At 40.9% G+C, this 19,024-nt stretch overlaps 1 protein-coding gene across 10 annotated transcripts in view; it reads right to left on the reverse strand.

Moving 5' to 3' along the window:
• MAPKAP1 (MAPK associated protein 1) overlaps positions 1-19,024 on the reverse strand; it is a 227,890-nt gene that overhangs the window by 108,195 nt on the left and 100,671 nt on the right. For all 10 annotated transcript variants that reach the window (XM_043469569.1, XM_043469561.1, XM_043469562.1 and 7 more), the window contains one exon: positions 12,655-12,827. In XM_043469569.1, coding sequence (XP_043325504.1) covers positions 12,655-12,827 — 173 coding nt within the window. The remainder of the gene's footprint in view (positions 1-12,654; positions 12,828-19,024) is intronic.

Raw genomic sequence — 19,024 nt, forward strand, 5'->3', positions numbered from 1 at the left:
TGTTCAAGATTAAACAACAGGTATGTGACAGAGCTGAGATTCAAACTCAGGCAGTCAAGAGCCCTCACTCTTGACTCCCATCTACCCCTCTGCCAATGCCATGGTGTGTCAAGATTTCCCAAGGTCCTTGTTCCTACAAGCTTACAGAAATGCTACATACACTAAAAAGGAAACGAAAACCATGACACACATTTATAAAACATTAGAAGCTTAGATTTATTTCAACCTCCTCGCTTTTACAAATAGGAAATAGATGCCTATTTCAAAGAAGAATAAGGTGCCACGATCACCTAATTAAATGGTGGCAAAATCAGTTTCCAGAGAACTCAGGTCTCCTTACTTCTCTTTCATTACACTTTGATCACTTCAGAATTTAGTGGCATTTTGAAGTGGGGAGAGAAAAAGAGAGGCAGCTTTAGGTCCCTGACTCAGAAACACGCCAACTATAGGTATCTAGAGCTTCCAAGATGATGAAAATGGGGCACCTCTTCATGACAGTTTGGAAGGAAGAGGGGTTTTTCAGTCAGATCCAGTTTTAACGCTAACACAAACAAGAACGAGCTATGTGGCCAAATCTGTCTGAGTTCCATTTTCTTACTCGTAACAGGCTTTCTTTGATTTCTTTAGGAGAATCATTTGGATCTCAAGTTATTCTCCCCTGTGTTCTTACAGAACTTGGCTGTTACTTCTGCATATAACTTACCATACTGCTCTTTTTCTTATTTATGTATCTATGTTCTCCTAAAGAGCAAGGATTCTATTGTCTTTGCATTCTCACTTAAGAGTAAAATGGCTGGCATTTAGAAGGTACTTAACAAATATTGGTTAAATGCAAGAATATATAAATGTGTAGACTGAATCACTCAACCCATGAAAAAAACATACTGGGTATTATTAATGATGTGTGTGTTAATGAGAAGAGGAGGAGTAATCAGCCTTTCTTTTTCTTGCTTGTCACACTGATATCTGTTAGCCAAATGGGGTTTTCAAGGCAATGCACATGTGTAGAGATTGCAATTCAAGACAAGGAAGAAGGCCTAGGAGAAAGAGAAAACGAAAGAGGCATTCTTACAGTTCATTAAGATGTGAGTACTGGCATCTCAGTTTTTTATGGAAAAAAAACAATAAGAAATTATTACAACTATATACAAATGTTCAATTACATACATATAAAAAGACTAGAAGAAAAGGGACCAAAATGTTTATAAAGATTATGTTAACATTCAAGCAATGAGCACTTTTTTCTAACTTTCTATACTTTCCAGATGTCCCACAATGTATATGTGTGACTTTCATTTTCCTTTCTTGATAAAATCCATGGAATTCTCCAGGTCAGAATACTGGAGTGGGTAGCCCTTCCCTTTTCCAGGGGATGTTCCCAACACAGGAATCGAACCGAGGTCTCCTGTGTTGCAGGCAGATTCTTTACCAGCTGAGCCACAAGGGAAGCCCTTCTTTATAAAATACTTAATTAAATTTTTAATAAGGGTAACACATTCTTACTGTGGACAATTTAGAAATATGGAACAGGACAAAGAAGGCTGGGCAATCCTCTCACTCCACTACAAAGAGAAAATCATTCATCCTAGAGACTCTGAGCATAGCCAGCCTGGTTCACACATGTGGTCATTTACTCTACCAGGTTTTGGAATTAAGGAGGAAATAACCACAATGACTGCAACAGGGTCTGATAAAAATTAAACAACATAATTAATTGCACAGTGCCTGGCATGGAGAAAGATTCTCATTTTGCCAAAATTTCTTCTACCACTTTTAAATTTCTGATTACACAGAAGCTGAATTAACTATCAAGAGTCCTGTGTGTGTCACTACCAGAGGGAGAAGAATGATCAAAACACTCACAAATAAGTACAGGACAACTGGATCTACAAGAAGAGGCTTAATTTTAAGAGTTGGGTTGGCATGGTTAGAGCAGGTCCTTTGAGGTACCATTGAGTTTGAAAGAGGAATGAAAGTTTAAATAATGAATGGATGTAAAATGGAGCCTGCTATCAAAGAGAGATCCTTAGGGGGGAATATTTACCTCCAAAGCTTTAATGAATACAATTAACTGAATTTCACTTATTCATATCTTATCAAATAAAGCTAAATTTTTCAGTACAAAATTTTATCTCACTGAATTGTTGACCGATATTCACTTTATGTTCAAATGGCAGTATGGCTTTTATGAAGAGACAGAAGCCGTAAGCCCATAAATAGATGGCATTTAGTTCATAAATGAAAATTCAGGAGCATTCCACGGAGTACCACAGATTTCTACCAAATGTAGAAATTCATTTCTTATCTTCAGAAAATGCAAAACACACTGAAGTATGATCATGAGACAGACTAATGTTTGCTCTTTTCAAATGAAAGATGAAATAATGCATGATTCTGAAATGTCTAGAATGCTCAATACATGAGCTTTGCTGTTCAGTTTGGTGAGAATCAATATTAAGAGTATGTCAGGCATTAGCAAGAGAGAAAAAGATTCTGACGGTTGCAGCTCAGAAGTTCAGCTCTTTGAAGTCAGAAGTTCAGCTCTTTGAAGTCAGAGTTAAAGATTTTTAAGACTCCCAAGATTTCCTTTTCTCCAAAACACATCCCCCATAAATGGAAAGTAAAACTCATAAATAACATCATAAGACTTGTCAAGCCACAGCAACCTCAGACGGGAATAGTTAAATCTAAATTCCCTGGTAAAGTTTTAGTGAGAAAATGCCCACTAATTTTTAAGCAGAAGCAAAACCTTCATATAGTTCTGCCTAGGCTCCTTCTGGGTCACTTTCTGTTGCTGTGTCTTCAAGTCCCCTGACCACTACGCACTTCCTCCTGCCACAGCATTGCTGCCAAACCGTTCCATCCGCCAGATGCCTCGAGCCTCACTTTCTGAGGGAGCTCCCCCACTCCCCCTACACCCCTGGTTCCCAGGTGACGCTCTCACAGTGGCATTCCTTCCCTGCAGAGCACTTAGCTCAGCTTCTAAGCAAACATAATTTGGTTTAATTATTTGAATTATGTGCCCATTTCCTTCACTAGCTTGTGGAATTCATGGAAGAGAAACCATATCTTGTTCCACTCACCACTGTACACCCAGCAAAATGCCTGGTATATAGCAAACACTCAATAAATATTTACTGAATGCATGAATGAATACAAATGATAAGTGAAATGAGCCAGTTACAAAGTGCTATTACACTTGATAATTTCTTCTTCCCGACCAAACTGTAAATTTTTTGAGTGCAGCAACTACATTTCTCTTGTTCTCCATTTTATCCTTGATACCCAGGGTCTGGAACTCCATAAATATTTCCTGAATGAAGAAATGATGAGGGACTTAAGTCTTTGAGATTAAGCAGGGTATCAAGAGAACAGTGAGAAAGATGTTTCTAAGGAAATGGTAGAAGCAGAAGCTGTATGTCAAGAAGCTGCCAGTTAAAGAATGTGATGTGTTAGAATGTATGGGAGCATAGCTGGGGGTCAAAATGGGAAGGGCGCGTCAGGCCGTTATTATTTAGGTAAAGGGTTCTCTGTGATGACTCTAAGGAGTATAAATTAGAAGCAGCAATCAAGAAATGGGAGAAGACTACACCATGGTGGGGATGCAGACAGAAAAAAAAAAGAAAGGGGGGAGGGACAGGGAGTATAAAGAACTCAAACTGCAAAGCTGTCAGAAAACATACAATAAATATAAAGTCAAATGTTCCTAGATACTTTGATAAGCCCATGAGGGCATCAGTGTATCACAGCATGGTACAATTATGTGAGCTATCAGAAAAGGACTAAATTATGCTATTACTGCTGAATTAACACTAGGATTGGTTGCAGTACTAGCTGCTGGAGTTACAGTATTTAGCAACAACAGAAACAAACATTTACGGAGCAGTTGCCACGTATTTTCTCATTTTAATTTTATAACTACCCTGGTAGGAAGTTCCTATCCTCATTTGACACACAGGAAAACTGGAATACACAGGCTGAAGTAATTTATCCGAGATCACCCTGATGGTCAGTGCCAGAATGCAAACCCAGACAACGGCTCTGAATCCCATACTCCTGACCACTGTTATATACGGATTAAGAAGGCAGATGAAAATGTTACCACAGGTTAGAGAGCGTCTATGAAAAATGGCAAAAATAAAGAAACCTCAATACTGAATGAGATAAACCTCAGCTACCTACAAGGTCCACCAAGTTTCCTAAGGACTCTAGGTAGCTGAGTTTACACGAGAATAAACTGAATCCACAGTGAAATCCGTTGTGTGGCTGGATCATGTGCTGGTATACTCTACAGGTGCACTTCCCAAACCCGTGGTTAGTGAGCCCTTATAACGTGTGTGTGCGTCTACTCAGTCGTGTCAAACTCTGCGGCCCCACAGACTGTAGCCTGCCAGACTCCTCAGTCCACGGAATTTTCCAGGCAAGAATACTAGAGCGGGCTGCTATTTCCTCCTCCAGGGTAATCTTCCTGACCCACAGATCAAACCCACCTCTCTAGAGCTTTCTGCACTGGCAGTCGGATTCTTTACCTCTGAGTCACCGGGGAAGCCTGTTGGAATGTGGCTAGTCTGAATTGAGATGTGCTGTAAATAGCACATAAACACTAGATATTGAAAACGTGACCCCCAAAATAACAAAAACATCTCAGTAATACTTTTGTATCAATTACATATCGAAATGATAATTTTTTCTATAATGGCTTAGATAAACTATTTATGAAAATCAATTTCACTTCTTGGAAATGTTTTAAATATGTGATTACTAGAAAATTAAAATTATAAATGTGGCTTACATTTGGAGCTTGTATTATAAATTTTTTTCAGCTTTATTAAAATATAATTGACATGTAACACTGTGTAAGTTTAAGGTGTTGCTTTGACATTCTCACATGTTACCAAATGATTACTACCAAGTAGCATTAGCTAGTACCTCCATCATGGGCAGAACATTTGGTACTCTTAAAGACTTCTCAGAAAGAATGACTCCAGAAAGAATGAAGAATGAAATAACTCCAGAAAGAATGAAGAGACGGATTCACAGTGAAAACAACATCCAGTTGTGACTGGTGATGGAAATAAAGTCTGATGCTGTAAAGAACAATATTGCACAGGAACCTAAATGTTAGGTCCATGAATCAAGGTAAATTGGAAGTGGTCAAACAGGAGATGATAAGAGTGAACACAGACATTTTAGGAATCTAAAATGGACCAGAATGGACGAATTTAACTCAGATGACCATTATATCTACTACTGTGGGTAAGAATCCCTTAGAAGAAATGGAGTAGCCCTCATAGTCAACAAAAGAGTCTGGAATGCAGTACTTGGGTGCAATCTCAAAAATGACAGAATGATCTCTATTTGTTTACAAGGCAAACCATTCAATATCACAGTAATTCAAGTCTATGCCCCAACCACGAATGCCAAAGAAGCTGAAGTTGAATGGTTCTACGGTGACCTACAAGACCTTCTAGAACTAACACCAAAAAAAGATGTCTTTTTCATCATAGGAGACTGGAATGCAAAGGTAGGAAGTCAAGAGATACCTGGAGTAACAGGCAAATTTGGTGTTAGAGCACAAATGAAGCTGGGCAAAGGCTCAGAGAGTCTTGCCAAAAGAACGCGCTGGTCATAGCAAACGCCTTCTTCCAACAACAAAAGAGATGACTCTACACAAGGACATCACCAGATGGTCAATTCCAAAATCAAGACTGATCATATTCCTTGCAGTCAAAGATGGAGAAGCTCTATACAGTCAGCAGAAACAATATTAGGAGCAGATTGTGGCTCAGATCATGAACTCCTTATTGCCAAATTCAGACTTCAAGAAAGTACAGAAAACCACTAGGCCATCCAGGTGTGACCTAAGTCAAATCCCTTAACGATTATACAGTAGAAGTAACAAACAGATTCAAGGGATTAGATCTGATAGACAGAGTGCCTGAAGAACTATGGACAGAGGTTTGTGACATTGTACAGGAGGCAGGGATCAAGACCATTCCCAAGATAAAGAAATGCAGAAAGGCAAAATACTTGTCTGAGGAGGCCTTACAAATAGCTGAGAAAAGAAGAGAAGCAAAAGGCAAAGGAGAAAAGGAAAGATGTAAAAGATGCTCAATGTCACTCATTATCAGAGAAATGCAAATCAAAACCACAATGAGGTACCATTACACGCCAGTCAGGATGGCTGCTATCCAAAGGTCTACAAGCAATGAATGCTGGAGAGGGTGTGGAGAAAAGGGAACCCTCTTACACTGTTGGTGGGAATGCAGACTAGTACAGCCACTATGGAAAACAGTGTGGAGATTTCTTAAAAAACTGGAAATAGAACTGCCATATGACCCAGCAGCACCACTTCTGGGCATACACACTGAGGAAACCAGATCTGGGGGAGACACGTGCATCCCAATGTTCATCGCAGCACTGTTTGTGATAGCCAGGACATGGAAGCAACCTAGATGCCCATCAGCAGACGAATGGATAAGGAAGCTGTGGTACATATACACCATGGAATATTACTCAGCAGTTAAAAAGAATTCATTTGAATCAGTTCTGGTGAGATGGATGAAACTGGAGCCCACTGTGCAGAGTGAAGTAAGCCAGAAAGATAAAGAACATTACAGCATACTAACACATATATATGGAATTTAGAAAGATGGTAATGATAACCCTATATGCAAAACAGAAAAAGAGACACAGAAGTACAGAACAGACTTTTGGACTCTGTGGGAGAAGGCGAGGGCGGGATGTTTTGAAAGAACAGCATGTATATTATCTATAGTGAAACAGATCACCAGCCCAGGTGGGATGCATGAGACAAGTGCTCGGGCCTGGTGCACTGGGAAGACCCAGAGGAATCGGGTGGAGAGGGAGGTGGGAGGGGGGATCGGGATAGGGAATACATGTAACTCCATGGCTGATTCATGTCAATGTATGACAAAACCCACTGAAATGTTGTGAAGTAATTAGCCTCCAACTAATAAAAAAAATAAAAAAAAAAAAAGATATATCCATCTGAATGCAGAGTTCCAAAGCATAGCGAGAAGAGATAAGAAAGACTTCCTCAGTGATCAATGCAAAGAAATCGAGGAAAACAATAGAATGGGCAAGACCAGAGATCTCTTCAAGAAAATTAGACCTACCAAAGGAATATTTCATGCAAAGATGGACATGATAAAGGACAGAAACGATATGGACCTAACAGAAGCAGAAGATCTTAAGAAGAGGTGGCAAGAATACACAGAAGAACTATATAAAAATGATCTTAATGACCCAGATAACCATGATGGTGTGATCACTCACCTAGAGCCAGACATCCTAAAATGCAAAGTCAACTGTGCCTTAGGAAGCATCACTACGAAAGCTAGTGGAGGTGATGGAATTCCAGTTGAGCTATTTCAGATCCTAAAAGATGGTGCTGTGAAAGTGCTACACTCAATATGCCAGCAAATTTGGAAAACTCAGCAGGGGTCATGGGACTGGAAAAGGTCAGTGTTCATTCCAATCCCAAAGAAAGGCAATGCCAAAGAATGCTCAAACTACCACACAATTGCATTCATCTCACACGCTAGCAAAGTAGTGCTCAAAATTCTCCAAGCCAGGCTTCAACAGTATGTAAACCAAGAGCTTCCAGATGTTCAAGCTGGATTTAGAAAAGGCAGAGGAACCAGAGATCAAATTGCCAACATCTGTTGGATCACTGAAAACGCAAGAGAATTCCAGAAAAACATGTACTTCTGTTTTATTGACTATGCCAAAGCCTTTGACTGTGTGGATCACAACAAACTGGAAAATTCTTCAAGAGATGGGAATACCAGACCACCTGACCTGCCTCCTGAGACGTCTGTATGCAGGAAAAGAAGCAACAGTTAGAACCGGACATGGAACAATGGACTGGTTCCAAATTGGGAAAGGAGTATGGCCAGGCGTATATCGTCACCCTGCTTATTTAAGTTACATGCAGAGTACATCATGTGAAATGCCGGGCTGGAGGAAGCACAAGCTGGAATCAAGACTGCCAGGAGAAATATCAATAACCTCAGATATGCAGATGACACCACCCTTATGGGAGAAAGCAAAGAGGAACTAAGGAGCCTCTTGATGAAAGTGAAAGAGGAGAGGGGAAAAGCTGGCTTAAAACTCAACAATCAAAAAACAAAGATCATGGCATCAGGTCCCATCGCTTCAAGGCAAATAGATGGGGAAACAATGGCAAAAGTGACAGACTTTATTTTCTTGGGCTCCAAAATCACTGCAGATGGTGACTGCAGCCCTGAAATTAAAAGATGCTTGCTGCTTGGAAGAAAAGCCAAGGCAACATATTAAAAAGCAGAGATATTACTTTGCTGACAAATGTCCATCTAGTCAAAGCTAGGTTTTTTCCAGTGGTCATGTACGAATGTGGAATTGGACCATAAAAAAAGCTGAGTGCCGAAGAATTGATGCTTTTGAACTGTGGTGTTGGAGAAGACTCTTGAGAGTCTTGAGAGTCCCTTGGACTGCAAGAAGATCAAACCTGTCAATCCTAAAGGAAATCAGTCTTGAATATTCATTGGAAGGACTGATGCTGAAGCTGAAACTCCAATACTTTGGCCACCTGATGTGAAGAACTGATTCACTGGAAAAGACCCTGATGCTGGGAAAGACTGAAGGCAGGAGAAGGGGACGACAGAGGATGATATAGCTGGGTGGAATCACTGACTCAATGGACATGAGTTTGAGCAAGCTCCGGGAGTTGGTGACAGACAGGGAAGCCTGGAGGTACTGCAGTCCATGGGGTCACAAAGCGTCGGACAGGACTGAGAGGCTGAACTGAACTGACACTTCTGAACTTCACTGTACTTTGATCCCAAGAACTTCCAACTGAAAGTTTATAACCTTTGACAAACATCTTCCCATTTCCCTCATTCCCTAGCCCCTGGAAACTACCATTCTAATCTCTGTTTCTATGAGTTCACTTTTCTAGATTCCACCTATAAGTGATATCACAGTATTTGTCTTTCTCCGTCTGACAGATCTCATTTAGTATCATGTCCTTGAGATCCATCTATATTGTTGAAAGTAGCAAGACTGCCTTCTTTCTCATGACTGAATAATATTCCACTGTGTGCATATATACACCACATCATCTTTATTCATTCATTCACAGATGAACTCTTAGGTTGTTTTCTTATCTTGGCTATAGTGAATAATGCTGCAATGAACTTGGCAGAGTAGGTATCTCTGAGATCCTGTTTGCATTTCCTATGGATATATACTCAGAAGTGGGATTGCTGGATCATACAGAAGTTCTATTTTTAATTTTCCAAGGAACCTTTCTTTTTTTTTTTTTTTTCAAGGAACCTTTCTATACTGTTTTCCATAATGCCTGTACCAATTTACATCCCAACCGACAGTCACAAGGGCTCCCTTTTCTCCAGTCTCCCCAACACTTGTTATCTTGTCTTTTTTATGCCAGTCATTCTCACAGGTGTGAGGTGATTGCACTGTATTTCATTTGAACAGGACTGCTCCACAGACAGAAACTTTCACCCACTGAACACTGAGATAATACTCCGAAATACACTATTGCAGCTGTGTATACTACAGCAAAATCTTTCAAGTTTTCAGTAGTTCATCTGTCAATAGCCTAATGAAGGGCAATGGAATTTAGAGACCAGTGAAATATGTTGAATGTCTAAGGGACAAGTGAAGAGAAGAAGGCAAGGAATGGCCACTCTAGTGTACAACAGAGTTATAATATATGACCAAAAAAACTGCATAAAAAATAAGACTATTCAGAATTATTCATACAAATGTTTAAAATTATCTATGAAGTAAAATAAACATGGTTTTGTGTCAAGAACAAGTTCACATTTCCCATCTCAAGTTCTTGACAGGGTGAAACCTCACAGAATTTTATTTTTCTTTTACAAATGGGTGTTCCTAAAAAGATAGTGTTTCACTCAAATCTGACAGAGAAATATAAATTAAGGAATGTTTTAAGAAAATCTTACGGGCCAGAAATAGACCCACACAAATAGAGTCAACTGATCTTTGACAAAGCAGCAAAAGCAACTCAGTACAGAAAGGAAGGCCTTTTCAATTGGATATTAAGATGAAAAAAAAAAAGAATTCCTGATACAGACCTTACACCTCTCACAAAAATTAACTCTAAATGGATCACACACCTAAATGTAAAGCACAAAACTATGCAACTTTTAGAAGATAACACAAGAGAAAAAGCAGGTAACCTTAGGTTTGGTGATGACTGTTTAGCTGTAAAACCAAAAGCACCATCTATGAAAATTTGATAACTTGGAGTTCATTAACATTAAAAACTTCAGCTCTGCCAAAGTTGCTGTTAAGAGAATAAAAACATGAGCCACAGATTGGGAGAAAAGTCTTTACAAGAAACACATCTGATAAATACACAAAGAACTCTTAAAATTAACTCAACAAGAAGAAAACAATCTGACTAAAATATATGCAAAAGACCTGAGCAGAGAGCTCATAAAATAAGACAGCTGTCAAATAAGCATGTGTAAAGACGCTCAACGTCATCTGACCGCGTGTCTGCACGTGTGCTAAGTTGTTTCAGTCGTGTCCAACTCTTTGTGACCCCATGAACTGTAGCCCGCTAGGCTCCTTTGTCTATGGGATTCTCCAGGCAAGAATACTGGAGTGAGTTGCCATTTTCTGCTGAAGGGGATCTTCCCCACCCAGGAACCCAACCTGGGTCTCCTGTATTGCAGGCAATCTCCTGCACTGCAGGTGGATTCTTTACCAACTGAACCACCAGGGAAGCCCCAATGGAAAACTACTCAGCCATAAAAAGAATAAAAGTTGACATTTGCAGCAACATAAGTGGACTTGGAGGGCATTATGCTAAGTGAAATAAGTCAGAGAAAGACAAATACTATATGCCATCACTTACATGTGGAATCTAAAAAACACAACAAACTTGTGAATAGAACAATAAAGAAGCAGATTTATAGATACAGAGAACAAAATAGTGGTTACCAGTGGAGAGAAGAAAGAGAGGGCAATATAGGGGAAGGGAGAGAAAAGCTTATTATGGAATTATGTGAAATCATGTGTGTGAAACTCCCTAAAATTGCATAGCACTATAGCACTATATATTTATTAATTTTTATTTTAAGCTTTTATTTTGTATTGGAGTATAGCTGGTTAACAATGTTGTGATGCTTTCAGGTGAACAGTGAAGGGACTCAGCCACATATATACATGTATCCATTCTCCCTCAAACTCCCCTCCCATCCAGACTGCCACATAACACTGAGCAGAGTTCTCTGAAAGTACTATAGAATTTAAATAATCATTTATTCAATTAAAAAAAAAAAAAAGAAATTCTTGGATTTAAATACCAGTTCTACCTCTTGCAATGTAATATAGAAAAGTTGCTTAGACTCCCTATGCTTTAGTTTCCGTCTCTGTAAGATGTATGCCACAGTTCAACTCACTGTGTAACCCTGGGCAAGTGCCTTCGCCCCTTTTGCTTTCAGTTCCCACATCAAGCAATGTTCTAAGCAATGACTCAAGACACATGTATAAGGTCACTAGCACTGGCTTGTTTACACTTTACGCTGAAAAGTGACAACACCGTAGCTGAGCCTTGAGTATAGCTACAGACTCAACCCTTTTCTGAGCCTACGTGATATCTTGGTTGGAAAGGCTTCCTACTGCCATAGGGACAATAAGGATTATCTTTATATCCACGATTTATTCAGGCAACGTGGAAGGCACTGTCAATGAGAACTTGAAAGAATGATTTAAAGTACAAATTTAATGTACTTACACACACACACACACACACAACAGACTGGACCATTCTAACTCAAACTGCGAGAAGTAAAAGCCTCCATGAGAATCCATTTCTAAAATGAAGGCATCCACTACATTTAGCCCTACTGCTAGGAAGGGCACATAAACTAGGACAGGATGCCTGTCAGGACATTCAAGTATGGGAGGACTAAAGCAGCAAACCACTTTCAGCTTCAAGTTACGGTGTAGAGGCACAGAGACTCTACTTTCAACACTGCATTTTCAATGTAACAGTTTAATGAGGAATGGAGTCCAGGGAAAAACTGGACCACCGACTGATAACAAAGAAAACTACAATTCAGATCAAAGGGAAATAATGTAAAAATCATGGCATCAAACAGATTGGGAATCAAATTCTGACTGGGTCATCTCCCACTGGTGTAAACATCAGCAAAGAACAACTCTCTGATCCTGAGCCGCCTCCGCTGCTAAACAAGAACTGCGATGCTCACCTCACAGAAGTGGGAGAATTAAATGAGAAATCAGGTATGCAGCATCCAGCACCATGTCCAGCTCACGATCCCTGCTCAACAAACACGAGTTCCCTCCCGTTACCATCCATGCCCCTTTTATATCAGTAAGCATCATAAAGGGGTTTGGAAAGGCATTTCCTTGGGTCTGAATTCATAAATTTGGGTCTATTTTGCAGGCAGACTCTCTGAGATAACAAGCCTGAGTTGCACAGGCCCAAGATCTGGTGAGCAGCCTGACCTGGATCAGGGTGGACATCTGGCTCCCAGGCCAATGCCCAGAAAGACTGGCTGGGCCCAGAGGGCAGCACGGGTGGCCAGGAGACAGCCAGAAACCAGAGCAGCGGAGAAGAGGGAGGATTACTTGAGCTTCGGCTCCCGTCCTTCGCTCGTGTACTGCCAGCAGATGAGCCCGATGAGGTCCTGCACCCTGGCGCTGGCCATGGTCACCACCGTCATCGGCAGCAGTCTGTCCTGGCTCGGGTGCAGGGGGAGGTAGACGTCGATCTTCTTGGTCGCTGTTGTGCCTACGTGACCCTGTGGACAGAGCACAGGCGTGAGGGTAAAGCACACAGTTCCGGTCACGCAGACCCCACTGGGCCACGACGGCTGCCCTCCAGGACCTGTGTTCTCATTCCTGGGCACAGACCAGCCTAGGAGCCTGCGGTGGTCCTGAAGGGGAAACGTTGTTTATAGTTTAAAGAGTGTATTTTTTTTTCTTTTTTAATTTGAATTTTCTGCCGCTCGAATGGATCCAGCTCTGCCAGCAGTAAGGTAAATAAGCATTACAACTAAGAACAAATGAGAGTGGTAAGCAGACCTAATGCTTGGTGTCAGGAGACTTGCTCTGCTGCTTATTCGGAGTGACCCTGGCATCAGCTGCCCTCCCTGAAAACTGCTATATCACTCCCTGAGACCTTAGGCTAAGCTGCCATATTCTCTGAGGAAGCATTTAGCAGTACTGGAACCAAGCGCTTTCTTTCTCGGAGACGATGGGGGGCTAACTCCATTATGCAGTACATCTCTTTACTTCACTCATCTGAACTAAAGTTCAAGGGTCTCTGGTCTTATTACTGCCCTAACAGGCACACTCACACTGACCTACATGTCCCTAATTCCTCCCCCACACCTCTCTCTCCTGCCTCCCAAACCTTCCACTCCCCTCTGGAACTCCTGCAAGAATCGGCAAACTCCCCATGAATCATTACTTCTTTTTGAAAAACATTCCTCCACCTCTTTGCCGTAATTGAAACCTGCCAGTCTTGAGGATACTTCCTCCTCTACTGTCCCGAAGACTTTTGTTTTGTTCTTCTTAGCCTCCAAACCAGCCAGCAGGCAGAGTAGGTATTCTCGGCCCTGCTATGTCCAAACTACTAATTCTCCTTTCTTACAAAAACAAAATCCCCTGTTCCTTTGAGACCCAAGCCACCCAACTGCACCCTCTTCTCCCTCTCCTCTCCTGTTTCTGTTACCCACCAGCCTTTGGTCATCCTGCTCCCTCACTAAGGCCTGAGTTCTTGGTCAGTCTTTCCCACCCCCAATTCCTGTCATCATTCTAAAAGAACAATCTGTCCAATACCCAAGGCTCTCAATCCCTAGACCATGTCACTCCCAAAGCCTTTTCATCCACTCCTCAAATCACTGATAGTGCTGGGTACACTGGAGATTTATAACAACTTCAATATCTCAAGTCAGAACACCTACTCACTGAATACACTTTAAAATTTTTAAGTAAATTAATTAGTTTGTTTTTAAACTTGGGCCTTGCCACGTACCTTGCAGGATATCTCAGTTCCCTGACCAGGGACTGAATCTGGGCAGTGGCAGTGAAAGTGCTAAATCCTAACCACTAGACCACAAGGTTAAAACCTGAATACACTTTAATATACCTCTACCTCATTTATTCAAGTAGTCCCTCAAATTCTCTAACCTATAATCTGTTGGACCACCTCTTAATTAACTGTCAGTCTCCCTTATTTCCCAACACCCCACCCCCAGACCACATGAGCCATTATAGCTAATATAATCATTCCTTTGCAGATATAATTTTAAAAAATATTTTTATTTATTTATTTGGCTGCACCAGGTCTTAATTGCAGCACATGGATCTTTGCTGTCATGAGCTGGATCTTTTAGCTGTGGCATGTGGGATCTAGTTCCTCGAACAGGGATCGAACCCAGGCCTCCTGCACTGGAGTGTGGAGCCTTGGTCACCGGACCACCAGGGAAGTTCCACAAACACAATTTTAATACTCTCTTACTCCCCTGGACACAGTCCGCAGAGCATCAGCCTTGTATGACCCCAACCCTCTGCATTCCTCAGCTGAACACAGGAGAGAAATCAGGCAACCGCACAGATGGATTTCACTTTAAATCCTCTGACGACAAACCGCAGACACTCGGCGCTGCACAGAAGCCCGCCTGAGACCACTGCTGCACGCTTGAGCCTCTCTCCTCGGACTTCCCACGAACCCTGCCCCTGGACCCTCAGACCCTGTCCTTCCCTCATGTGCTGCCAACAGATGAAAAGTACAGAGGACCCCTGAATGACATGGGTTTGAACTGCAAGGGTCCACTTGTAAGTGATTTTTCTCACTTCATACAGACTATAGAACTACACGATCCACAGTTTGTTGAATCTGTGGATACCAAACTGCATCATCAAATTTGATTATGTTACACTCCTGTTGAAACTCCTTCACTGAGTGGCTCCTATGATACTTTGAATGAAATCCAAACTCCACGCAGTGTGCAACAAAGCGCTGCATCATCTGACGCCTGCCTAACCCTCCAACGTCATCTCCTGCCTCTCTTCCCCCACCCCACCTACTTCAGCGACACTGGCCTTCTAGGAATGTCCTGAATGGGTGTGCCTTGACTGCTTCTTCCCCTCCTAAGGCCACTGGGAGTGTTACTCATTTATCTAGGAGGCTCTTTCTTACGACTTTTGCCTTCTCTAACATGTGGCCTCAGGCTGGTTACTGAACTCTCTTCTCTTCCACTTTCTCATACAGAAGGTGATAACGATAGGATGCGCTATCTATCAGAGATTCCTTATGAGGATTGCTACTATTGGTATCATTTATTCAAGGCTCAGCTCACACCACACCTCCTCAGAGAAACCTCCACTGATAATCCTATTGAAAGGAGACCTTTCCACAGTTACTCTCACACTTGTCTTGTTCATTTCCTTCAGAATGCTTAACAATGTGATGTGACGTATTTATTTATGTGCATCTTCAGTGTATGCCTTCCCACTAGCCTCTGAGCTTCCATGAGGGCAGCCATAAGAATGTTTGCTTTGTTTACTGCTCTGTACACAATGGCCAGTACTGTGCCTGATGCACAGAAGACTCTCCAAAGAAAAATCTGTTGAACTACAGAATGAATGCATGAATGACTCAAATGCCTACTGGGACACATGGTAGGAACTCAATAAATGTTAGTTTCTTCCATCTATCCCACTTGTCCTACTTCTATGGGCCTGTTTCCTGGTAGCAGATGGAGATGGAGGGACTTGAGCAATCAACTGGTTCCATCTTTAACACCCTATACGGGATTGTATCGATCTAAAGGTGGAAAAAAAATATCAGAACTAGGGTAAGGAAATACACAAAATTAGTTGAGAAAACATTTTTAGAGAAATTCCACTTCTCATATAACCCAGCATCTAATATTAGATCCATAGGGTTGTTTTGTTTTGTTTTTTACTGTCTTCCCTCTATGTTATAAAAACAAATAATACAAAAGATAATTCTCCTACATAAAGCTCTCTCTCTCTCATGCATGCACACATGTGTACACACACACACACATACATACATAGTTTTTAGCTTGGAAGTAATAACTCCAATGACTAGCAAAGATGTCTCTAAACAGCAAGTGTCATCTTGTCAGGCAGTCAAAAGGTTAAAATGAAAACAGCTGTAATCTTTCTGGGGTGGGTTTATACACCCTCTTACCACTCTCTTCTCAAACTCATTTTCAGACCCCCTAGTTGCTGTCACTGCTCTCCCTTCTTATTTCTGTTTATTCCTCCTCCTTTCTTGGAAGAACTTGGAACTGAAGGGCTACAGGAATCACAGTATCTCAAGATACAAAGATTCAATGAAATGACAAATGTGAATGTACTCTATAAAGTGCTTTAGAAATGCAGTGCAATATCTAGAAAGGGCCTAGTTCTATAATCAGACCCATTTCTATTACTCAAGTCCATTAAAGGTCACAAGGCCAAAGATGGATGCTGTAGGAGTCCTATTAATAATATCTATTATTATAATAATAGATAACATTTAGTTACAGCTAAGGGTTAAATAAACTCTGCTAAATGTCTATCTAAGTTATTTAATTCTCACAATCACTAGAAGAGGTAGGGTTCTACCATTACCCTCATAAATATAAATGAGAAAACCAAAGCTTATAAGGCTACAGTCATCGGCTCAAGATCTCATAACCGAAGTGAAGAGCCAGGACTCAAATCCGTGTCTGTCTGACTCCAAAGCCTCCACTCTGAACATCAGCGCCTTCTTTCACTAAAGTTGTCCTAAACAGAATCAGTCTCCACTCTCCAAGACTGGACAACTGTCTCCTGTTCCTTCTCAAAAACATGCCCAAAACACTGCCGTTTCCTAGAGAGGGAACACTCTAAGGAGCTGCCCAAGGAGAACCAGGGAGGACTGCAACTCCAAAGATCACTGCCACTGTCAGCTGAATGCAAGGAGTCATCATTGTCTAGGAAATGAAAGCAGATAGTTATGTGGTACCCTCTATTTCATAGTGAAATAGCAAGTGTGGGGAAAACTATGAGAATAAATGTGGCACATACTTATTAAATGAATAAAGCACTTTATCTTTTTAATCTTCTAATTCCATCTTGAGGCACTGATGACGGGGGAAAAATGCCTTGCACAAACCTTGAAATTATGTATTTTTTAATAAGAAGCCTCTTCTGAAAAAACTCAAGGTGGTGGCAGTTAGCTCTATCTAACAGTCCCTGTGTTGCAATATTTAGAGAGAATCATCTAAAACATGAAACAATCCATCAACATAATAGAAAGTAATTAACTTATTTAAAAAAAAGAAAGGTGACCAAAGGATTAAAAGTATTCATCACACATCAAGGCAAGCAATATTCCAAAGAGCTAACATCTAACTATTAAAAAGCAACTAGCGAGCAATAAACAAAGATCATATCATACAGTTTCACTGTGTGGCAATTTATGTGTTTCACAATACAGAAGTGGGGAAATGGAGGCATAATTAGAACACAAGGAAAGGGTCACAACAGAGACAGGGGAAACTGGTTTAGCTCTACCCTTCCCAGTCTCTCATGCATTCAACAAACACCCACTGGAACACCATATTGGGCTCTGAAGACAAAGTTAAGACACAGTGCAGATCTTCATCAAATTCATGGTCTGCTGAAGATCTATACTGTACAATGTGTGAAGAGCTTTAAGAGGGAAAGTACAGGCTACTATGACAGCTCAGAAGTGATGTAGACTAAAGACAGTTCAAAAAAGCCTCCTAGATTAAAAAAAAAAAAAAAATTTACCCTTCCATTCAATAGAGCCGTTAACCCAAGGAAAAGACACTTACTGTATTTCAATACTTTCTATACCAATATACAAAAAAGTGAGTATGAATTCTTCCTGAGACATGGGATTTTGAGTGTTTAATTTAAATTTTCTGCTTTATATTTTTCTGCATTTTTTAAACTAAGCATGGTATTATTTTTAATTAAATGACCAAAGAGGAGAGAAAAAGAGCTACTACACAGAGCCATCACTCAAGCTAAGAACCTTAACTCCTTTCAAATGTCTCTGAAATATCTCTCAAATCTTTCTGCCCTAGTTTAAGCTTCATCATTTCTCAGCAAGACCACTACAGCAGTCTCTTATCTCCCTGTCTCTAAAAATCTCTCCTCTCTCCAAATCTTTATTTTCTTACTGCTACTGAAGTGATTTTTCTCTAATCACTGACCATGCCTAGCACACAGAAATAAACGATGGCTCTCCCCAGTGTTAGCATTCTAGCTCTTTAGCATGGCAGTTAACACCCTCACACTCTGGTCCCAATGTATCATTGCTAAAGTATACTGAAGAGAGGTTAAGAGCACAGATTCGTGCTCAGCCAGATCCAGGTTTGATTCCAGGCTCTGCTGCTTTCTTAGCTGCTAGACCATTCTTTGGGCAGGTAACTGAACTCCTCAGAACCTCCATTCCCCTGCTTAGAAAAGGAAATAAAATGAATATATAACATGCCTGACACATAGCCATTAAACAAGAAGTGCACCTCTTCTGTCCTTTAAATGCCTCCTTTTCCTAGAAGGTGGAAATCCAAATTAATTTCCTCTTCTCTGCCTTTTAGCAATCTGACTTGCGTAGCCTTATGGTTTCATTTTTTCTACCTACCATTACCACCTCCTTTCCCAGTCTCTCACGTAATGTGGTCCATTATATAATGGAGAAAACTGTGTCTCACCCATTTTATATTCTCCTAGGGCAAAGACTACAGCAGGGGTGTGGTACTGGCTCACTGAATTGAAAGAAGTCCTCAGACTGGCTTTCAGAATGGACCTGCCACTCCTCCCACTCCTCTCCTGTCCCAGGTAAACCACCTATACCTCTTCTACTTCCCAGGCCATTCTTTAGGAGCCCTCTTTCTTCTCTAAAATATCCCCAGCACCTAACAAGGGTGGGTATATAGTAGTTATTAATAGTTACACATATTGA

The sequence above is a fragment of the Cervus canadensis genome, chromosome 5, assembly GCF_019320065.1.
Source record: "Cervus canadensis isolate Bull #8, Minnesota chromosome 5, ASM1932006v1, whole genome shotgun sequence".
In the NCBI taxonomy this organism is placed as follows: Eukaryota; Metazoa; Chordata; class Mammalia; order Artiodactyla; family Cervidae; genus Cervus; species Cervus canadensis.